The sequence below is a fragment of the Solanum verrucosum genome, unplaced genomic scaffold (assembly GCF_900185275.1).
Source record: "Solanum verrucosum unplaced genomic scaffold, falcon-dt-bn FXZP01000261.1, whole genome shotgun sequence".
Taxonomy (NCBI): domain Eukaryota; kingdom Viridiplantae; phylum Streptophyta; class Magnoliopsida; order Solanales; family Solanaceae; genus Solanum; species Solanum verrucosum.
Genome location: NW_026019969.1, coordinates 10,291,139 through 10,315,134, shown reverse-complemented (window position 1 = coordinate 10,315,134; position 23,996 = coordinate 10,291,139). Strand labels below are relative to the sequence as shown.

The 23,996-nt window shown below is 34.7% G+C and overlaps 3 protein-coding genes and 1 pseudogene across 5 annotated transcripts; 2 read left to right on the top strand and 2 right to left on the bottom strand.

Moving 5' to 3' along the window:
• Nucleotides 1-1,645: 1,645 nt before the first annotated feature.
• Nucleotides 1,646-4,162, top strand: LOC125816543 (non-specific lipid transfer protein GPI-anchored 11). Its single transcript, XM_049496158.1, has 3 exons — nucleotides 1,646-2,052; nucleotides 2,271-2,297; nucleotides 3,773-4,162. Exons 1-3 carry the CDS (start codon nucleotides 1,701-1,703, stop codon nucleotides 3,949-3,951), a joined length of 558 nt encoding a protein of 185 aa, XP_049352115.1. The 5' UTR covers nucleotides 1,646-1,700; the 3' UTR covers nucleotides 3,952-4,162.
• A 1,463-nt stretch (nucleotides 4,163-5,625) lies between these two features.
• LOC125814996 (protein SODIUM POTASSIUM ROOT DEFECTIVE 3-like) lies at nucleotides 5,626-7,048 on the bottom strand (annotated as a pseudogene).
• A 1,939-nt stretch (nucleotides 7,049-8,987) lies between these two features.
• Nucleotides 8,988-13,501, bottom strand: LOC125816531 (uncharacterized). Its single transcript, XM_049496145.1, has 6 exons — nucleotides 13,323-13,501; nucleotides 12,991-13,249; nucleotides 11,896-12,031; nucleotides 10,217-10,308; nucleotides 9,432-9,555; nucleotides 8,988-9,359 (listed from the first exon to the last, which is right to left on the bottom strand). Exons 1-6 carry the CDS (start codon nucleotides 13,390-13,392, stop codon nucleotides 9,273-9,275), a joined length of 768 nt encoding a protein of 255 aa, XP_049352102.1. The 5' UTR covers nucleotides 13,393-13,501; the 3' UTR covers nucleotides 8,988-9,272.
• Nucleotides 13,502-21,443: 7,942 nt separating this feature from the next.
• LOC125816521 (F-box/kelch-repeat protein At1g22040) lies at nucleotides 21,444-23,887 on the top strand. 3 transcript variants are annotated; one of them, XM_049496134.1, is made up of 2 exons: nucleotides 21,444-21,502; nucleotides 22,146-23,887. In XM_049496134.1, exon 2 carries the CDS (start codon nucleotides 22,274-22,276, stop codon nucleotides 23,699-23,701), a length of 1,428 nt encoding a protein of 475 aa, XP_049352091.1. In that variant the 5' UTR covers nucleotides 21,444-21,502; nucleotides 22,146-22,273; the 3' UTR covers nucleotides 23,702-23,887. The 3 variants fall into 3 exon arrangements, with proteins under 3 accessions (XP_049352091.1, XP_049352090.1, XP_049352092.1); XM_049496133.1 differs by lacking the exon at nucleotides 21,444-21,502 and adding an exon at nucleotides 21,514-21,656; XM_049496135.1 differs by lacking the exon at nucleotides 21,444-21,502 and adding an exon at nucleotides 21,588-21,656 and having other exon boundaries at nucleotides 22,149-23,887.
• The last annotated feature ends 109 nt before the right edge of the window (nucleotides 23,888-23,996 follow it).

Here is a 23,996-nt window from a genome sequence, read left to right as displayed (position 1 = left end):
CAATTAATTTGTTTGTATGTCTAGTAGTATTAATTAACGAGTGTTAGAGTTATTTAATTTGGTGCTAATTTAAGAGACTCACTGCCAGACATACAAAACAAAACAGAGGTCTTGGCCTTTTCAGCTCAAATTTAGGGATTTACGGCGTTTCCTTTTCATTATTTAGCCGTTGCCAAAGTCCAATCGACTTCTTCCAACTTCTAATCAAATTTCTCCCAAAAACAAGGGCTCGTAGCTCATATTTAAACGTTTGAGTTAGATTAATTTTCAAAACTAAATTAGAATACATAATTTAATATTTTAAAATTAAATTTTTAGATATTTAAAACTTATACGAAAATTACTATAAATTGTAAAAAAAAATAATCAATCAATATAATGAAAAAATACATTTTAAAATGTTAGTCAAAATTCATATAGTTTGATTCTCAAAAAAAACTATAACAACTAAAAAGAAAACTAGGCGTATTTTATAACAACAAAATTGGTAATAACACATATTAAAAAGTAGTGTAATTAGTTGAAATCTTAACGTATCGTAACCGTTACTGTCTAACTGATTAGTGATATATCTCTGTCTCTTATGTTGGTTACGTGCCAAAATACTGTATCGAAATACTAAAATCTGATAGGAAAACGAATAGTTAGTGAAAAGTAGTCACGTAATTAGCAACTTGTTTACATAAAACGTCTTTAAAGATGCAAAAAATAAACAGTCCTATCCAGTGTGTACTACCCTCTTTCAGTTTTATTAATCCATATTTAACTTAACATTACGTATTAAAAAATATTAATAAAATAATAAATTTTATTCTATTATTTTTTTGAATTTAATAAATTTAGTATTTTAAAATTTAAAGTAATCATAATTAATAATAAAAAGAATTTAGTAATAAATTATTCTTAAAAATTTTCAAATAAAATAAGTTTATATTCATAGTAAATAAATAAAAATAAACATAAGAAATAAATATTAAATTAAAACAAGCTCGCAAAACTTTGTTAAAAAAAAGGAATTAATATAAAATTTACGATAGAGATGAAGACACACTAATTCAGTATTCTCCACCACGTGTCCTTTATTTTCTGTCAATTTATTTATGTGATATAGCTGAAATATTCAGAGTCAGTCACATTTATTTTTTATATCGAAATGTTTTTACCTGACTTTTAAATAGTATCATTATAAATTATAATATTTAATATATAAATTTGATATGCTATATAAATATGTCATTTTATTTGGTTTTAGCTGAGATTTATATTTTAAGTTTGAATATGCATAAATAAACATCTAAACTTATATTATAAAATTGAACAAATAACACAACACATCCTACATACATAATATTGTGTGTATATTGGTTAATTTTATTAAAAAAATAGTACCTATTTTTACACATCTAATCTAAACTTGAAAAAGCACAAACATTATTTGATATCAAATTTAAAATTATATTTATATACTACGGTCTATAAATTTCATTTTCCAAAAAATTACGTTAAATTGACAATCAAAATATAAAAAAATTGAATGTAAACGGTAGTGATAGCCCGACCCAACCCTTACCCGCCCCACTCTCTTTTTTACTCAATTTATACATACCCTCATTCCAACCTTTCTTCTCCATTCTGTAACCCCCAAAACTGAAAATTATTCCGAAATCTTTCTCCATTCCATTCTGTTTTCTCCTCAAATTATGTCTTCCAAAATGAACTCATTTGCTCTATTTTGCGTTATTTCAATTTGCGTTTTTTCTTGTAGGAGTGTAGAATCAGCATCTCGTTCGGCCCCTGCTCCGGCAGTAGACTGCAATAACTTGGTACTGAACTTGGCTGATTGTTTATCTTTTGTTACAAATGGAAGTACAGAGAAGAAGCCAGAAGGTACTTGTTGTTCAGGCCTTAAAATGGTGTTGAAAACTGACGCTGAATGCCTTTGTGAGGGTTTTAAAAACAGTGCTCAGTTGGGTGTTGTTCTTAATGTCACTAAAGCTATGGCTCTTCCTGCTGCTTGCCATGTATCTGCTCCTTCTGTCAGCAACTGTGGATGTGAGTTTTCATTATAATTATTATTGACTGCACACAAAAATTTAAAGACTTTAGAAATTGTGTTTTTTATAAATTAAGTGTAAAATCGTTACTACTAATATATTTCGCAAAAACATTTACCATGTGCTCTGTTTCTGACGATTAAAAAAGTTATTAAGACTTGAGAGTAATACTATTTTGTAATTTGAGGTTTTAATTTTATTTTTGTATTTCTACAGTGAGTACCGACACTGGCGCGGCTCCTGGTACGTACAGATCTGGCGCTTAATAGTATATTTACTTCCTTCTTATGTTGGTTTTTTATTGTGGTTATTAAAAAATGAAATGTTCATTTTCATTACTTCTTTAAAATTGGTTTAAATATCATAATACATTCTTAAATATTTATATACATGAAGAAAAAAAAGATGTTATTGTGATGAGTATGAAGGTGTATTATCCCTAGATCTGAACCTCTAGTTGAATACTGCAATCCACCTACCGAAAAAAAAATTAAGGAAGAAAAGAATCTCATGAAATGTTCATTTTGTTTACATCTTTAAAATTATATTACATACAATTATTGAATTGAAGAAATCTAATTGACTGAGCTAAATTATTAGACCATCTCCAACCCAACACCAAATTTTACACCAAATCCTTATTTGGTGTTTTGGAGTTCCAGCCCAACACCAAATTTTACACCATTTTGGTGTGTGAATTCATCACACCAATTCACTTTATTAAATATTTTAATATTATTTTATCATACAAAACTTTTAATTAAACATTATATAAATTGTATGTTTTAATTAAATTTCTTATATATTTAATTATTTTTATAATATTAATTTTAGTTATAAAAGTTAGCTTTTTTTATAAATTATTTTTTCGATATATGACTTTTTAAAAAAAAATTAAATTTATGTTAATTCTACTATAAATTATAATTAGATATAACTACAATTAACCTTCACAAAAATTAAAAATGCAAACATATAAATTATTAAACAAATAATATAATGTACTCAAAAATAACCGAAAATAATAAACATTCAACAAAGTAGTAATTGGCATACAAACAATTTATATAATGTTTAATTATAAATTTTGTATAATGAAATAATATTAAAATATTCAATAAAGTGAATTAGATAATTTGGTGTAACACTATTCACACACCTAAATGGTGTAAAATTTGGTGTTGGGTTGGAGATTGTCTTAGTTTAATCACTAATTGGTTTTTCTTGGTCAATAACTCAAAAAACAAAATAAACTTAAATAACAGAACTGACGTAACGTAATCAGTAGATTAATTTTATGATCATGCTTAACTAAATATCTTGAATAACAACATATATCACGAGTGTAATTGCACAAGTGAGGTCGGGAAGGGTGGTGTGTCCGCAACCTTAGGAGACTGTTTCCAAAAGTTTATTCACATAGAAGCTAAGTGAACTTATCTCTTATCAAAAGTTTGATTACTATTTGCTCTTTTTCTTGTGGGGATGTGTACGATGTAATGAATTAACTTGTGGACGTGATACCATTCGAACGTCACATTTTTTTCTGTATAAATGTCGAAAAATGAAAAAGTCCCCACACAGTTGGTTAATGGATGAGATTGGTGGTGTCTTTATAAGGCTTGGTCAATCTTTGATCTAGTTTTTGGAGTTGAGTTAGACTCACGATCCATTGATTTTGGCTGTCATAAATTTAATTGTTTTATTTGCTGATACAGCTCTTTCTCCAATTGCTGGATCACCAACCATATCAGCAGTTGCTCCAACCACAGCCGAGGGGGTGAATGTGGTCGCTCCAGTGCCAGCTCTAGGAACCTCCGATTCTACTACACTCACAGGTCTATCCATTGGACAGTTGGGTCTGACACTAGTGGTTGCAGTTTTCTGTTGGTTCTAAACCATTTTAGGATCATATTTTTGTGTTGGTTCTAATCACACGTTTTCTGGGAGCACAGATTTGTTGTTGTCATTAAACTTTGTTTAGTTGGTGTACTCTAAATTTTATTTATGGTAGTGGTAGATAGTTTTGTGAGACCACGTAAATAGGGATCACTTTGTTTTCTGATGAGGTTGCTCTTATTTGGATGATATATTTTTTTGTCAAATCTCACTTGTTCCTCCACTTAAATTGGTTAGCTCAGTAGTTATTTACTTCATTCTAGTAAAATTTCTATTGACTTGTCCTTTATTTTTGGCAACGTGTTATGGTGGAAGTTTAGTTCCTTTTTCTTTTTTGTGTTTGGTTATTATAAGCTTTATAGTCTGGTCCCTATGTTTGCCACTGAATTTAGCTTGCCTTTTTCATGTACGATCAAAAGTATACAGTTCCATTTTGAAGGTCTGGTGACTGTACGTTTCAGTAATGTCAGGATCCTTTCCTCCCTCGCCAGTTTCACAAAGTAAAGGTCAAACGAAGCCTGCCTGTATTTGTTTGCAGTATTGACTCTTCGATTCTAACGTGTTCAACATTTTGGGGGTCGTTTGATAAGATGTATAAAATTCTTAACACATAAATAAATTATTTAATACGTTAAATCAAACGGTGGATAGAAAATAGTTCATATATAATTAGTCCTAATATTATTAATATATTCTATTTCAATACTATTCTTATATACTATATCAATTGACGGCCATCATATATCTAGAGGAAGGAATATGTGGGTTTGTATAGGAGAAAGCAAACCATGATAAGATTATTTGGTGGATCAGTATTATTTGGTTTATTAGAATTATTAATAACATGAGATGTACGAAATATAGTTTTCCATAAAACAATTTTTTCCTTTAATGTGTAAAACAAAATAATGGCTTAATATACAAGTAATTTTTTCTAACCAAACACATGATCAAGTATTTTTGTTAGATATTTCCAGTTCAAATTTGGAGAACTTTTACGCATATTTTCAAGTATACATTACATTGATAAATTAATCACTTAATATATCATTTCCTAGCCCCAATCAGCTGTAAAACCTTAGGCATGTTACAATTGAGATTATACTTATAATTCCAAACAAATATATTAAGTTAGAAAAGAGGCCTTGCTTAGCTAGCAGTCAAGGAAAGAAGGAAGAATGAAAAGTTTAGAATTTGTGACAAAAGCCTATAAATTACAGAATCCATTTCATTTGCACAAACTTTTTTGGTTAACATATGGCTCATAAAGTAGTTGTAAACAAAGCCCATAAACTGCAGAAAACAGCCCATGAACAAGTGGTCTAATATGTAAACGGGACTCCTGTTACTAACCAGACAAAGTGATGTACGTCGAATTTATTAGATGGATTGAGTTATGACTCACATTTGTCGGATTTAATCTATTAAAATGTTTTTTTTTCCCTTGAGAATAATAGGAAACAATAAGCCAAAAAATAAAAATATAAAAAAATAGGTATAAATAGGACAAAGAAATCAGCATCATCAGTACTGGCATTGTTCACATGATGAGAGTTAACAATTTTTGCACAACAGACATTTTTTTATGAATGATGATAAAACCATAGGATTTAAAACAGAACTCTACCTAAATAGAAACCAAATGCCAAAAACACTTTTTGGCTATTTCTGTAATAAGTCTCTCTTTCACTCTTTCTTGTTCATGTAAATGAAAAACACAATATTTTTTGGTTACTTTTAGGTAATGGCCATTTCTCTTCTTCAACAACTATTTAGAGGCCAAAATTCAGCTCTTTTCACTTTTGATATGCTTTCCAACACACCAACTGGTGACACGTGTCCCATCACTGTTACTCTTTGGCTATCCAAGTCTATGCTGAAAGATGTCACCCCTGCCCATTCAACAAAATATATAAGAGAAAAAAACATAAAAGTAAAACTTGAATTTTCAAAAAGACGCTTTAACTATGAAAGCATCCTCTAAACAAATTTTGAACTGATATTATTACATCATTTTGGGTGGATTAGTATGAATATTTATCATTATAATTGGATATGATAGCGCATAATAATAAAACACTACAATAGTTGTGTCTCAATCCTACATAAATTAAAGTTGGCTATATTAATCGTCACATCTAGGTTCTATTTAAGATCATAATCAACAACAATAATGTACGCAGTATGACCTCACACGATATGACCTTTATTCTTACATTTTATGGTGTAAAAATTATTTCCGATAGACTCTCGATTAAGAAAAATGTATTAAAACAATGTTCTAATATACCTTCCATCTTGGAGATATGTTTCTTCACTTTACCAGCACAGCCTTGACAATGAAGTGACACTCTCATCACAACAACCTGCATAAATAAATAAATAAAAATTCAATTAATAAGGATATTAAAACACTGTTAACATCATATTTTAAAATAAATTTGTACTAACCTGGAAGGAGTTATCTGTAAAGGGGGGTTTAAGGAACAATTTTGCAACCATTTTCTTGATCTCTCTTAGAAATTGTCAAAACAGAGGAACCAGCAGCAGCAGCAACAACATTTCTTGATCTCTTACTTATAGGCATTGAACCAAGTGTACGAGGTACATCACCTAATCTCTTACACTTGTTGATTAATTTTGTATGTTCTTCCATCGACATTCTACGTTGCGCCGCAGGCACGACAACTGACCTTGAATCACAACTCAAACACACTGCAGTTGACACTTGAGGTTGGCACATAAATCCTCTCATTTTCCTTAGTATTTTCTTGTAGGGACAAAGATATATGGTACTCCACTATTTAAAAGATAGCCAAAATGAAGTGAAAGAGAGTATATAAGAAATGCTACTCTTTATGACTTTAGCAACCAGTGGGGCTTGCTAGTGGCAGAGTAGTATACTCCACACTATTTCTACAATATATTCATCTTATAGCAGGTTAGTTAGAGTACTATATTTATTAGGGTGCCATAAAATGTACTATGTTTGGATATGAGGGGAAAAAATAATTCTCACATTTAATATTAGGCATAATACATATATTGGACCTTAAACTTGACTTCAAATTTTAACTTTGACCTCCAACTTTCATAGCGCACAAACAAGCACTTTAACTATCTAACCTTTTAATAAATAAACACGCGATTTTTGGAGCCAAGAGCGTGAAATGCAAACGCTGCCACGTGTATTAGTGAGCCACTCAATGGCTGCCAACTAATTAAACACTTTACACGTGCATTTTTTAACTAAAAAAAATAAAATTAATTAAGGGTAGAGTTGTCATTTCAACATTTTTTTTACTGTTGTAGGCCTCAAAAATCACTCCTAACTCGCGCAAAAAACGTGCACATCACGCGTTTTGCCAGGTAAAACGCGCGTGTTTATTTATTAAAAGGTTGGATAGTTAAAGTGTCTGTTTGTGCACTATAAAAGTTGGAGGTCAAAGTTAAAATTTGAAGCCAAGTTTAAGGTCCAATATATGTATTATCCCTTTAATATTATGATGATTAGTAGAGAAGATTTATTACTGAATATATAATAAGATTTGAATTTGGATGGTCAAATGATAACAGAAGGGTCAAGATTTTGAGAAAAAAACAGTACAACTGAACTGATCAGTGGCTTCAGAGTTGGAGCTAAAGTTTTCAGAAATTTTGTTGTTAATGGAGACTAACATAGAACAGTACCAAAGTGCAAATTTCAAATCATTTCAAGCTTTTGATTCTTTTAGACTATTTATGTGTACTGATATTTGGTTATCTCATTGATCTAATGATATTTTAATATTTTTAGCTTGGACTCTTTGTAGTTTTTAATTTTTCATTACTACTTTTTATGCAGTTGTAAGAGTTCATAATAAATGAGATTATGGTTATTAACGTGAAAAATAAAATAGTGTAATTTTTTTTACTATGCAACATGTAATGTATATAAGCTAAATATGTTTATAATCCTGTGATCGGTTGCTCAAACTCTTAAAAATGTCGTCGGTTGCTTAAGATCTTCAATAGTGCATTTTTTTAGAAATCCTGAGCTTCACAACGGTTTTGGAGAGTCCTACCAACATATACTCTTAGCAACATATATTTATCTATTTTTAAGCTAAACTAAACTCGGTGTGTGGTATTAGTCTTGCGATCTAGCTAAGTCGGATCAAAGTACTCTTTGATAGCGAGATCCACTCGACGGATGTCATCATTGAGAAGCCGAGGGTGAAATTCAGGCAGAGGCGGTTGGTTTAGTTGGTAAAATACTCTTTATCAAATACAACTTTATTCCAAGTTCTCGAATTCGAGGCCTCAAATTACTAATGAAGTAAGTAGTATTTACCACTCTATCGCAACCTTTTTAATCTGTTGCATTAATTAATCATGATTTTGCAATGCCATGTGAAGCTCTACTTGCATTGCTCATCTTAATTCATTGCCTTGCCTTTGGTAGTTTAACCTAGACACTCTCTCTCTCATCTCAAGTACTAAAGCTTCCCCTTCCTCTAATGTCCACAAATACTTAAAACTATTGCACTTAGCTATCACATTAAATTGTTGAACCACCTACCTACATTCTCTTATTTTTCTTCATTAATGTTTTCGAATATTTTCCTAGTAATAGTGATACATCTTCCATCTACTTTATTTTCTCCTAAACTATAGAAATAATAACACCTCAGCGTGATTTTAATTACATAGTATGGAGTTTTTACTCATCATGGTAGCTCTTTAGTAAAGGCTGCTGCTGCAATTATATTTATTAAGTGATACCTAACATTATTGCAACCAAAATTAATGCATCACTTTCCTTCTTTACTGAGGGGTTATTGGCATTGCTGCACCCCCTAAAGTCAGAAAACTAGTTCCTTTGGTGGTCCTAAAGACTGATGAAAATTATATGTGATAACAACCCATGCCTAAAAATTCATGACATGAACATTTATTTGTTGGTTTAAGATTAATACAACAACATACCTAGTGAAATCCCACAAGTGAGGTCTGAGAGGATAGAATGTACACAGAAAAAAGGAATTTACAATTGGAGGGGAATTTCTGTAGACTTCAATATATCATTAAAATGACAATTGGAGCCAACGTTTTTTTGTACTAAAAAAGCAAATCTGCAGTTTTGTATTCATTATTCAGCTATACAGGGCTAATCCATCACAACATGATGTATTTAAACAGCAGGATCAACTAGAGCTCACAAGTATTCATAAGTACATACTGTTCTAATTTGTTTTTCATCGTACATACTCTTCTTTTGATTAAAAAAAAAAAGAGATACATGGAAGTACAAGGAATGTTGTTAGATTCCGGTTAGAGTTAAAACATGCTGACGTCTGAGAATGCAATGTCACCAAAATAAGCAGTTATGCTCTTCAACATTCCATGAAGCATATTCTCTTCAATCTGCATAAGGAAGCAAGCTCTAGTAAAACTGTATAACAGACAATGCTAGAACAGCAAAGAGAAACAGACTACCTCGACTTTCAAGGGGGGAGAAGACAACCAAGCGAGCTCTTCAACTTGCAGTAAGTCAACATTACGAGGCAAGTACATAATGATATTTGGCGCTACGCTTTGAGCAACTTGGAATAATGAATAACTGCACAATAAGTAACTTAAAGAGTCTCATCAACAAAGCACACACTCGTTCTATTAGACAGAAATAAGGTGAATCTAAACTATATAGATAGAATTACACAACAGCAGAGCATAAGGAATGAAAACTCAGATTAATGATAGACCAAGAGATAAAAGAGTTGGTCTAATAAATCGTTGACAAAAATTGAAGATCGGATTAATTATGTACTTCATCTATATCCTCCTTTTCCCACCTAGACCCACTTCTCAACCGCATGCTGGATCTGAGAAATTCTATACAAGTCAAAGCCTGAAAATCAAGCTCTAGAATAGCAGCTTAATGATTCCCCTCTATACCAGCCTTTTTGGCATATTTACATCTACAAAAAAGTTCTTGAGGTAATTTAAGACCAAAACTAAGGGGAAATGATATGAATGAAAAAAAAAAAAAAAAAAAAGTTAAAAGTGCCAAAGTATGCAGTTGATTTTCAGAGACGCGAAAATCCAACAATGGAAAAATCTTCATACATAGTGAAAACTGAAAAAAGAGTAGATATAGTATTAACTAAATAATCCAACCGATGATGATTGATAGGTTTAATACACAACACAAGAAAGTAATTACCATATAGCATAAACCAGAGTGACATAGAAACAACTAGTTTACCAAATGCAGAACATACCCATTTTTTGGCTTCAGCAAGTCAAGAGTAAAAGATTCCTTTGTGCTGTATGCTGGACCTCCCCATGGTGGTGAAAGAAAGACTACATTCCCCTAGTAAAAAGATGATATAAACATTTAGGAAGAGAAACAGCAAAAGAAAATTGCAAGGATTGAATGGGAATCCCTCACAGGGCATTATATTTCTGTTTTCCTGAATTTTGTGAACATGCAATACTGAAAAAACCTTGCAATGGCCTCATTTTTTGAAATCTAAAAACCATTACTTTGCTGAGAACATATTGACTGGTGAAGGTGCAAAACACATAATTGATGATCCAATATGCAGCTATCCAACCCGTCAAGATCTAACATGGTTAAGTTTAATGCTACTCCAACACAAGTGGAACAATAGCATAGCAAGAAGTAGAATCTATCATCCAGTAGTCTAATATCCTCAAACAGTTTAAAACTTTAAGGAGATTAACTGATGCTCTTTAGTAAAGGTCAAAATTCTGTATTTAGAAGTTTTAACAGCTACTTACAGAACGGAATACTATTTATCCTCAAAGTCTATGTGATGAAGGCAACAACTGAATACATCCAATGTCATATTATTTTATGCAACTTAATGCTGCTTCCAGCATAAATAAGCAGAGGGTGTCAATACTTCATTGAACCTTAGGCTCCTTCAAGTGACAGAAGTCAACAGCCTTTTGTAGAGACAAATTGGAATCCTGAACCATATATCATAGCATGGAAACAACAATAGATAACCTCAGTACGCAAAACATGATGCTCTGTCATCTATTTTCAAAAGCCATGCTGTGCCAATCACTTGCGGAACAGTTTAAGGTTTAGCCTTGCCACATTCCAGAAGACAGTTTGCTAGACATAATTTTTCTTTTTTTGACAATCAAAACATCCCCGAGGTCAAGAGGCACATGCTTCCAAACTTGGTGGATAATTGGCCTGCCCCTCTACCCTTTTCCACTTAAATACCTGGCTTTTGTCTGTGGCAAGATTCAAATTTGTTGCTAGACATAAATTTCTTTAAATCATTTTGGTTTTCAAAATTGTTAAACTAGGTGCAGACATAATTTCAAAGCTTTAACATGACGAAATACAATCTAAACAACCAGAAATCAAAACTTTCATGAATCTGCGCCATGCTTAGCATTTTTGTAGAGTCATATACCCAAAAAAGTTGTAAGTCAACTGCCAACTAGAAACAGCAGTTACTTGGATCCCAAAATCAAGAGTTCCAAATCAGTAGTCATCGTGTTTATGAAGACTGAACAAAACTGTTTATTGATCTAGATACCAAATCGCCTGAAGCATGAAAACAGCCTCACTCGTGTGCATGGTTAAAGGCTTTACACATTTGACAATTACCAAACTGCACAATGCAGAATCTTGAAAGCCATACCCTTGCTTTCTAAGATCTTAATTTTGAGGCAGGAAGAACCTCGTATCAAATGTGAAAATCATTAAAAGGTAAAAACTGGTAGAGATAGAAGGTTAATCTAACAAAACAAAAGCATGATCCACTTATATTTATATACGGCAACTAGCACTGGACAGGATCCAGTTTATCACTTCTATTGACTTCATCTCGATAAAGAAATTATAGCTACTAACAGAGAGGATATACCCATTACCTACTATCAATCAATCAATCGAGAGAGAGAGAAGATGTACCTTCAAGGACGGGGCCAATTGGAAAAAGTCTCCAACAATGAATTCAATATGATCTTCAACACCATATATCTTTGCATTTGCAAAAGCCAATGCGATTTTTCTAGGGTCAATATCAATAGCAATGACGTGATGACACCTATGTACGAGATCATGGACATTAGGATACTGCTACAAATATAGATTGAAAACCAGAAAACAAAAATGACAAGTTCTTGATTGACCCACAACAGAAAAATGTACAATTTTATATTCCATACACCCTTAGGATAACAATATAAATGAGTTCTACTTCTACATAATTTCTGCACTAAGTTTATTTCTACAAGTTTGGCAAACAATTATTCATTGCCCACTCTTTCATTTTAGATGTACAAGATGAGGTTTCTTTGTCCTAATCCAAAGATAAACTAACAACTTACAACATACAAGGCAAAAGAAATAGGCCAAATCCAACTGCAAGGCGATACATAAGGGAAACAAGGTGTGGTGATCACTGTTGCTGGCTTTTGTGACATGCTCCTACATGAAGTAGGACACTGGGATGAGAAAGGCAAAGTCTTGGCGGAGCCATGAAGGGGTGAGTTGATGGGCCCTCAATGTGGCAAGGGGGGTTGGAAGAACAATAGTAACAAAATTCCTTTTGGGATTCAACACTCAACTTCTAAACAATCATATCTACTATATGAATTCTTAAAAAGAGGAACATATCTTCGGTTATACAGTTATTATACAATTTATGGACACAGTTTTTGCACATGGCAATGTCCCATTCCCAATTAAACGGAGTAAGGCAACATATACAAAGTAAGAAAATTTGAAGCTAGTAAAATGCAGTCAAAACTCAAAAGCAGGCCTAAAATGTATAGCATTGTTTAGTGTTTCTTCCTACTAATTCTTTGACATTGTAGACATAAGCAATTAGACTAACACATATGCTGTCACAGAAATTCACCTGTCTACAAGATTTACTCAATCTCTTCACAGAACTTTAATAAAATCATTCCAGTGCAAGAAAATGGCAGTAGATGTTCTAAATAATGGATTCATCACAAAAAGAAATGAACACAAAGCAATTCGGCAAAAAACACAACATACATAGTGGCAAACTGGATAGCATTGCCACCAACTCCAGCGAAACCATCAATGACGACACCACCGCCACAGCGGCTGGCATGCCTGAGGGCAATCTTCTCCGGCGTAACGGAAAACCAGCCTTCTTCATCCATCTTAATTCCTTGGTCATATCTCAAAAAAAGATCATATCTTTGGACCCAATACTTCTTCACAAGTGGACTAACCCCTTCATCTTTAACAACTACTGCTTTCTTGATTCTCCATTTTCCTTTGAATTTAACTGACGGAAAAAAAAAGATTCTCAAGAAAGTACAATAATGGCATCAAGATACAAAATTAGGGCAAATGGGTACCTCTTCTCTTGATAATCTTGCCTTTTCGTTTTCCAACCATTTTTTTTTTTGGTGCTTCTCCTAACACCATACACAGATTGAAAATCTGATGCAGAATAGAAGAATTGGGACTTAGCAATGGAACAGTAACTAACAATGAAAAATAAAAAGAAGTTAAGCTGAAACTAGCTAATTACGGCTAGGGTATATTTCATTGGTAATGTTAATAAGAAGAACATTACAATATATAGTACCTTAACCCTAGATGACTCACTATCCTCCTCCTTAAGAGATAAGGAACATACAGTACTTAAGGGACCTTTCTAACAATTATGGGGTCCAAAGTATAAATACCATAACTTAAGGGCAAAAGCAAAAAGAGGACAACAATATAACCAACATAACGGCTAGGTACCACTAAGCAAGTCTAAGGCACACCTCTCAACAGCCTCCATCTCCTAGCTGGGACTCTCCTCCTCCTCAATCTGCATCATTACTCCTTCCTTAGAAACTTCCTTGTCCTCAAGGAAGAATGAAGGGAACCTTGTCTTGATCACATGATAATCTTCCCAAGTGGCTTGCTCTTTAGACATGTTCTTCCAATGTATCAAGAGTTGAGCCACTGCCTTATTTCCCTTTTTGATCATCATTCTTTCTAGGATGCACCTTGGCTCCTCACAGTAGGGACTAGCAGGGTCAACAATGGGTGGGTGAGTGAACTGAGCAGGCACTTCATGACATAGCTTCAGCTGAGAGACATGGAACGTGGGGTGGATAGATATTTGAGGAGGTAAGAAGAGCTTGTAAGCTACTGGCCCCACCTTTTGAATCACTTGATAAGGACCATAAAACTTGGCTGATAGCTTGGTGAATGACTGGTTAGACACAGTGGTCTGTCTATACGGTTGTATTTTGAGATAGACCCAATCTCCAACCTGTAATTGCCTGTCACTTCTCCCTTTATTGGCCAAAGATTGCATTCTTTGTTGAGCTCTATGCAAATGAAATCTGAGTAATTGGGTCTTGAGCTCCCTGGTGACCAGACTTCTATCTACTTCTTCATCAATAGAGTCACCAGCCATGTAGGGCAAATTTATGGGTGGGGGCTGCCCATATAATGCTTCATATGGAGTGGTCTGGATAGCAGAGTGGAATGTGGTGTTGTACCACCATTCTGCCATGGGCAAATAAAGGGACCAATCTTTTTGGTTGTCACTACAATAACATCTAAGGTAGGTCTCAAGAGTCCTGTTTAACACTTCAGTCTGACCATCAGTTTGAGGATGGTAAGCAGTTAAAGTGCTCAAGGTGGCTCCATGTGCTAAGAATAGCTCTTGCCAAAACCTACTGATGAATATGGGATCCCTGTCACTCATTATGTTCTCAGGCATGCCATGAAGTTTGAAGACCTGATCCAGGAAGGCTTGTGCAACAATAGCAGCTGTATCAGGGTGGCTTAAAGCTATGAAATGACTGCTTTTAGTCAGCCTATCAACTACTACCATGATGGTAGTTTTTCCTTTTGACTTTGGAAGGCCCTCAATGAAGTCCATGCTAATGTTGGACCAAGCTGATGTAGGAATAACTAGTGGCTGCATGAGGCCTGGTGATGCTGCAGCATCATACTTGCTCATTTGGCATATGGAACAACTTCTAACATACTGGTTAATATCATCTCTCAAATTCTTCCAGTAGAATAGTTGGGATATTCTCCTATATGTGTTTTCCATTCCTGAGTGACCATTACTGGTTCTATTATGCCAAATCTGCATTATGTCTTGCTTGAGTTGCTCATCTTGGCCTACCACTATCTTACCATACCTTCTGAGTTGCTGATTGTAATAAGTAAACCCTTTTTGGCCCTTTCCTTGATCTATTATCTTTTGGATGACTTCCTTCAACTTATCATCTCCCTCCCAGCTGGTCTTGATCCTATGGAAAAGGTTAATTTCCACAGGGATAATAGACAGCAAGAATAAATGTGCTGCTGGCACCCTGGAGAGAGAATCAACAGCCTTATTCTCTCTTCCCTTCTTGTATTCAATTTGGAAGTCAAATTGCATTAGTTTGGCTATCCATTTCATCTGTGTACCTGTGTGTAACTTCTGATCTAGTAAAAACTTTAGGGCCTTCTGGTCTGTTCTTACTACAAATTGTCTCCCTAAAAGATATTGGGACCATTTGGTTACTGCCAGGACCAAAGCTAGTAATTCCTTGTCATACACAGACAAATTTTGATGCCTAGGTGCTAGTCCCTTGCTTAGATAAGCTAGAGGATGCCCTTCTTGCATCAAGACTACCCCAATTCCAGTGTCACAGGCATCAGTCTCCACTACAAACTGTAGTGTGCTGCTAGGCAAGCTGAGTACATGTGCACTTATCAAAGCTCTCTTGAGTTGGTTGAAAGCCATTGTTGCCTTGTCATTCCAGACAAACTCTTCCTTCTTAAGAAGATCAGTCAGGGGCTTGTTTATCCAACCGTACCTTCTTATAAATCTTCTGTAGTAACCAGCCAACCCCAAGAATCCCCTCAACTCTTTCACAGATTTAGGAGTTGGCCATTCTTGAACAACAACAATCTTCTTAGGATCAGTGGCCACACCTTCAACAGAAATGAATTGTCCTAGGTATTCCACCTTAGAAGATCCAAAAGAACATTTGCTTTTCCTGACTAAGAGCTGGTGTTTGATCAACAAGTCAAAGACAACTCTCAAGTGTTGTAGATGCTCCTCCATGTTCTGACTATAGACAAGGATGTCATCAAAGAAAACTAAGATGAATTTCCTGAGATGGTCCTTAAATACATGGTTCATGAGTCCCTGGAAGCTAGAGGGAGCATTTGTGAGACCAAAGGGCATCACTAGGTATTCAAAGTGACCTGAGTGTGTCCTGAAGGCAGTCTTCTGCACATCTGCTTGGGCCATTCTTATCTGGTGATTGCCTGACCTTAAGTCCAGCTTAGTATAAACCCTTGAACCCCCCAACTCATCCAACAATTCCTCAATGATAGGAATAGGAAACTTGTCCTTGATGGTGACCTTGTTCAATGCCCTGTAATCCACACACAATCTCCAAGAGCCATCCTTCTTTCCCACTAGCACCACAGGTGAGGCATAAGGGCTACAACTTGGTTGTACTATGCCTTGGTCAAGCATTTCTTGGACTAGTTGTTCAATGATGTCCTTTTGCCTTGAGGAATACCTGTAAGGTCTATTGTTCACTGGGTTACTATCCTTTTGCAATGGAATCCTGTGATCAAAAGTGGACCTGGAAGGAGGAAGTTATTTCGGTTCACTAAATAACAGATGGAACTCCTCAGTCAATGCTATAATTCCAGGGTGTATTTCTCTTGTTGTTTCTGTTTCTACTGTTGAGTCTTCTGTGGGCAAGACTCTAATCATGAACAATTGTCCACCATTTTGAGTCATTTTTTCCAACTTCTTGGCATTAACCATCCTGGTATTCTTCTTATTTCCCTGCAACTGCACCTTCTGACCTTGGTACATAAATGCCAATGTGAGTTTTCGGAAGTTCAGTTGCAGGTCTCCCAAGGGTAACAACCACTGCACCCCTAAGATCATATCACAAGATCTCAAAGGAAGCAATAAGAAGTTATCCACAAAGGTGGTCCCTTGCATCATCCAGGGAAGACCCTTGCACATCTCAGTGGTCTGTCTGTTGCCCCCATCTGCAACATTGATGGACTGAGGTCTGACCATTAGCACCTCAAGCTCTAACTGTCTGGCTACTTCTTCATCAATGAAGTTGTGAGTGCTACCGGGAACTATGAGAATATTAAGGGGTCTTTTTTCACTGTACCCCACCACCCTAAGTGTGTGAAATCCCGGAATTCCATTCAAGGCATGAATGGAGATCTTACACTTTTCCACACCTTCAGCTTCCACTTCAAGTACCTCTTGGACATCTGGTTCAGGCTCCTCTTCTGGTTCTTCTTCATCACATACCTCTAGTAAGTACAGTTGTTTAGCAGCATTACATTTGTGACCAGGGACAAACTTCTCATCACAAAAGAAGCAGAGGCCCTTCTGTCTTTTTTCACTCATCTCAGCTGGAGTGAGTCTCCTGGTGTTGCTTCTATTGAGGCTCACACTGTGATCCCTCTTTGGGGACTGATACTCTTTCCTATTAGTGACTCTCATGTTACTAACCCCAAGGAATGCTCCCTTGTTTTGGCTAGATCCTCCACTGTACATCGAAGATTTAGCCAACCTGAGTTGGGCGTTCACCTGAGCTTCAGTGTTTCTTGCCAGTTGGTATGCCTGGGGTAATGAATAAGGCCTATGGTTCTTTACAGTGAACCCTATCTCTGGTTTCAGCCCAGTGATAAAGGCACTGATTGCATATTCTGGAAGTAGAACCAACTTTAACTCAGACATGGGGTCTGCATACTCAGCTCCAAACCTATCCATCAATGCATATACATATTCCTCCCAAGAAGGAAGGGAAAGTGGTTCCTGCTTCTAATGTAAGCCAAATGCCACTCAATGGCTATGTCATCAAAATGAATGGAAGCCACTTTAACCCTTTGACTGTAATCTATCTCATCTAAGGAAAAAAACTGCTCCACCTTGCACAACCAAGCTCTCAAGTTAGTACCATTAAAACGAGGGAACTCCAGCTTTGTCATTCTTGTCATAGTTAGACCACCATGGTGATGATTGGTCTGCATAGATGGTCCTGTAGCACCATCACCTCCTTGTGTTCCCACCGGTGCTTGGCCAGTTGGAAGGGGATGAGAATTCTGACCCATGTTAGCAGAATTTTGGGGCATGAAGTTTACTCCTAAAGGATATCCTGCTGGGGTGTAAGGAGGCATAGTTGGTCTCCCTGCAGGGGGAGGTACCCATGTCATTAGATTCCCAGAGGGAGTGTAAATCACCCCACTGCCATCTTGACCCTCAACACTCTTTCCTCTATCAAACCTTCTCACTTCATCCAAAGATTCTTTAAGTTCACCAAAGGCCTTCTCATGTTGGTTTTCCCATTGAGTTTGTCTAACAGTAAGGTTAGCAATCTCTATTGTCATCCTCTCAAACATGGATTTGATGTCATTCATCTCAGAACCCATAACTAGATACCACAGAGCTCAAGAAAGTGCTCTGATACCAAATGATGCAGAATAGAAGAATTGGGACTTAGCAATGGAACAGTAACTAACAATGAAAAATAAAAAGAAGAAGTTAAGCTGAAACTAGCTAATTACGGCTAGGGTATATTTCATTGGTAATGTTAACAAGAAGAACATTACAATATATAGTACCTTAACCCTAGATGACTCACTATCCTCCTCCTTAAGAGATAAGGAACATACAGTACTATTTCTGCAGAAAAAGTAAAAGGACTAGATAGGGACCTTTCTAACAATTATGGGGTCCAAAGTATAAATAGCATAACTTAAGGGCAAAAGCAAAAAGAGGACAACAATCTAACCAACATAACGGCTAGGTACCACTAAGCAAGCCTAAGGTACACCTCTCAACAACCTCCATCTCCTAGCTGGGACTCTCCTCCTCCTCAATCTGCATCAAAATCTGGGAATCAAAGCTTTCGAAAAGAAATTACGCGGGATGAAAATTATGGGAAATTCTTTTACTGGTAGATGAGTGGAGAAAAAAAAACAGAAAGGGACTATTTGTACGGTATGAACAATTTTTTTTACTTCCGAGCATGATATTATTTTATAAAATTTAAAATAGTTGATCATATTTTTTTAACAAAATACTAGTGCATTCGTCCACTTTTAATTGTCATAATTTCTTTTTTTAGAATCAAACTATAAAAAATTTAATTAATATTTTATGATGTATTTTTTCATCATATTAATATGCAAAAAATTGCAATTTATAGTATTTTTCATATAGTTTTTGAATATCTAATTTTTTTGTTTAAAATGTCAAATTAATGTAATCTATTTAACTTTAAAAATTAATCAAATTGACTTTCAAAAAGCGCAACATGACAAATAAAAATGGATAGAGAGAGTATAATTTTATGGGTCAAGCTTTACATTTTAAAAAGTTTTGAAATCACGATTTTATATGCTTTATAGATAATTTGAATTTTAAACGATGATCACAAATTACGTATCTAAATATTAATTTAAAATTATATCTCCATAGCATATATCCAAACACAAGCTAAATTTAACAAAACTTTAGTATAGACCAAATAAATTTCACGTGTGAAGATGTTTTGAGGAAAAATAATTCAAATTCACCCTTCTACTTGTGATCATATTAATGTTACTACACGATATTTCAAATTGAAGCTCCGTCAAAACTAAATACAATTTTGAGATTATTTTTAGTGGTAAGCTTATAAGTTATAAATAATCCTATTTTTCAAAGTTATTATATATGGTAGAGGAATGTTTTTAATCCTTTTTCCTTTGACAAAATGGCAAATCTATGATTAAGCCTTTTTTTTTTGTGTGTGTTACTGTTGGCTATATATAGGTGATATTGGTATTTTACTCAAAGAATTTATGCTACTTTACAAACGATTTGTATGCCATGAACGATATAATATTATTTGCCTTGCTTTTAGAGGTGCAAAAGTCATTAATTACAAGATTTTTTTTAAAATTTGTTTGTCTTATTTTAAGTTCTAATTTAAAATTTCTCATTTTAAAAGATTAAAAAAAAAGAAGTTTGTGAGCAAAATGTCACATTAAATTTAAATTAAATACTATGTGATTTCTTCTTATTTGTTTTGTCTTGATAAACAAACCTATTTAATCTATATTGATGGTGGAAGATGGTACATGTGTTTGTGAAATAAGTCAAAGTATACCTAAATTAAACCAGATACCATGATTATTAATATTTTTTTAAAAATGCTACATTTGATTAGGTAAATATGTGGAGTCAAATGTAAAAGTTTGGTCGAAAATAACCTAAAATTTAAGAGATATACATGTTTGTTTTGAAAAAGTGTCTATAGAGTAAAGAGTTGAGGTCATTATATAACACGTTGAATATTAATTAGTCATATACTTAAGATTTTTATGTCATATTAAAGTAATAATAAGGTATGTCATTTTCATTACATTATACTAATTAATGACGAACAGCACCAAAGGAGCATTATTCATCTATAGTACTTCTAGAACTACAATATATAGATATTGCAAATATTGAAAGTAACGATTTATTAATACTAAATTAAGACGCAAATAATTGTTTAACAAAAGGTAGGTTAATATAAATTACGTGGACGGCCAAACCAGTAATCCATCTTTGTTTTTTTCTTGATTTTGTTACATGTTTTCTTCTTCTTTGTTTATATTTTTATATATATTAATAGTAAAACTTTAACAACTTTAAGGATTCTTTTCTTAAATATAATGCAAAGTTCTACAATAAACAGCTTAATAAAAAAAGAAAACGTAAAGTTTCTTCCAAGAAGCAAATTGCAAATGATATTTTGAGGTTAATTTAAATGCGTGACAAACTAAAAGTCTACCCACAAGTCTTTTTCGTACAGTTTTCTTTAATTCTACCTTCACCTTTGTGGAAAATATTTATACTTAGTAGTGATTTTTTATTTATTTATATGGAAAAATGTCTGAAATATATTTAAACTTTAACTGAAATTGCAGTCATGATATCAAACTTTGGAAATGACCTTTTACCCCCTACACTATTTAATAGTATATTTTAAAGGTATATATATGTCCACGTGGATATCATAAATATTGCATAATTATAAATAACGTGTCCACGTGGGCACATATATACCTTTTAAATACACTATTAAATAGTGCATGAGATAAAAGGTCATCCATAAAATTTGGTATCGTAACATCAATTTCGATCAAATTTAAAGTATTTTTTAGACTATTTTCCCTTATTTATATTATATACAATTAGCAGTAGTTAATATAAAACAGCCTTGGTGGAAGAGCAAATTGAATGCAATGCAGTCATCTTTAAGTAAACTAATTGAGTCATCTTTGTTTGAAATCGTATTACCACGAATTTGAATTTTATCGAATTCCAACTTAAATATAAACAACGGATATAGGGTGAAAAAAGGAAAACATCATATGAATTTTTTATTTTTTTTTCTTTAGTCTTATTTCTTGTACTAATTAGAGAGTGTCACAGGCTAACAGCACTACCACAAGCGTTGTCTCTATTACAGAGCCAATGAAGCAATGGCAGTAGAAGACAGAAAAGGTAACAATTTTGAGACTTCCTTTCCTTCGGGACCGTATAGTCTTGTAACCCACCCCCCTCACCCCCAACCCCACCCCACCCCCTCTTTCAAAGCTCATCGGCAAAGCCCAAATGATGAGTTTTCTCCTTTAACTTTTTCTTCATCTTTGAATAGGTAACAGTTCTTTCTTATGGAATTTTCAGATTTCCTTTGTGGGTTTTGATGTATGGATAGGATCCTTAAACCCCTTTTCAATTTGGGTGTTATGGGGCTTTTGGGGGATTCTATTGTGAAATATTCAATTTTGAGGTTTTTACCTGTTTAGGTACCTTTTTTGTTTGTTGGGTAGCTGTGAAAAATCTGGAGGAATTTGTTGATGATTTGATGAGTATATGTTATGCTAGTAATTTTCCCCGTTTTGCTGTGTTATCAGTGAAGATTTGTGTTGTTTCATGTTGAAATTTCAATTTCTTGCAATTCATCTGCTTGTATGTATTGTAAGTTGTAACCTGTGATTAGGAGATCGTCTTGTTATTCCAATTAATTACTTTTCAGTTGGCCTAGTTTGAATTGAGTCTCAGTTGATCTTTTTCTCTCTTTCTTTTTCCCCCTTTATGATGCTAGCTGAATTTCTTTAAATTTTATGGTTTTGCGGATTTTTAGTAGGAGGTATGCACTGAATTGGTGTGTTGCTAGCTGGATTTTATGGGTTTGGGGAAGTTTAGTAAAAGGCATGCACTGAATTGGTGGGTGCAGATTATCAAGGTTGCAGCATAAAAGGGGAAAGACTAATGGGTGGCATATTGAGTCGGAGTAACCACAACTCTAATGTGGGGGATCTCATCGAGGGCTCCCAAAGTGCATCATGCAAGAGACAAAGGACATCAGATAGCTTCTGGGAGCATAGCCCACGATTAATTCCAAGTCTGCCTGATGAAATATCTATTCAAATCCTCGCCAGACTTCCTAGAATACACCACTTAAATGCAAAATTAGTTTCGCCTAGCTGGAAAGCTGCTATTATGAGTCCAGAACTTTATAGGTGTAGAAAAAAACTTGGAACAACAGAAGTGTGGCTCTATCTTTTGACAAAGACTGAAGGTGATAAGTTTTTGTGGTATGCTTTTGATCCGATCTCCGTGAGATGGCAAAAGTTGCCACCAATGCCCGCAATTGCGGTCAATGATGAACCTAGAAGTGGTTTATCTGGAATTCGGGCATGGAACATGACAGGTTCAAGTATAAGAATTGCTGATGCCATAAGGGGTTGGCTTGGAAGGAGAAATGCTCTGGATCAAGTTCCATTTTGTGGTTGTGCTATTGGAGCTGTTGATGGATGCCTCTATGCCCTTGGGGGATTCTTCAGAGCTGCAGCCATGAGATCTGTCTGGCGGTATGACCCCATTGTAAATGCCTGGAATGAAGTAAGTCCCATGTCTACTGCAAGAGCTTATTGCAAGACAGGTGTCTTGAATGGAAAACTTTATGTAGTAGGAGGTGTTACTCGGGATCGTGGGGGACTTACTCCCCTTCAATCTGCAGAAGTATTTAATCCGCATACTGGTATCTGGTCTGAAATCCCAAGCATGCCATTTTCAAAAGCTCAGATGCTACCCACTGCTTTTCTAGCTGATCTACTCAAGCCTATAGCTACAGGGATGACATCTTATCGGGGTAAACTATATGTTCCTCAAAGTTTGTATTGCTGGCCTTTTTTTGTTGATGTTGGAGGAGAAGTATATGATCCCGAAACAAATGCATGGATTGATATGCCACTTGGCATGGGAGATGGCTGGCCTGCTAGGCAGGCTGGAACAAAGTTGAGTGTCACTGTTGAAGGAGAGTTGTATGCGTTGGATCCTTCTAGTACTCTAGATAGTGCTAGAATAAAAGTTTATGATCATCAAGATGACACTTGGAAGGTGATTGAAGGAGATATACCTATTAATGACAATTCAGAGTCTCCTTATCTTCTTGCTGGTTTTCTTGGAAAGCTCCATGTGATCACTAAAGATGCAAATCACAATATCATGGTCATGCAGGCTGATAGGCAAAATCATTCAACTCCTTCTCCATCAACCTCAGCAAACTCTTCACAAAAAAACTTGCACGAAGTTCCAGAACCGGTTTTAGGATCTGAAGCGAATATGTGGAGAGTTGTTGCTTTGAGAAGTGGTGGAACTGCAGAGCTGGTTAGCTGCCAAATCCTAGATGTATAGTTATGTCACACAAGGTTGCTATTCCCCCTTGTTTTGATATTGCCTTTCTGTTTTTTCCCCTCAGTTAATACAACCAGTTAGTTTTTTTACTTGAAGCTTGAGTCTTGAGGAAACAGCAACACTGTATATTGCGACCTCCAAACATTTTTATTACATATATAATAAAATTTGGCTAAAGTATGTTGTGAGATCCCTGTGCATGTCTGATACAACAACATACCCAGTGAAATCCCACTAAGTGGGGTCTGGGGAGGGTAGAGTGTACGCAGACCTTACCACTACCTCGTGGAGGTAG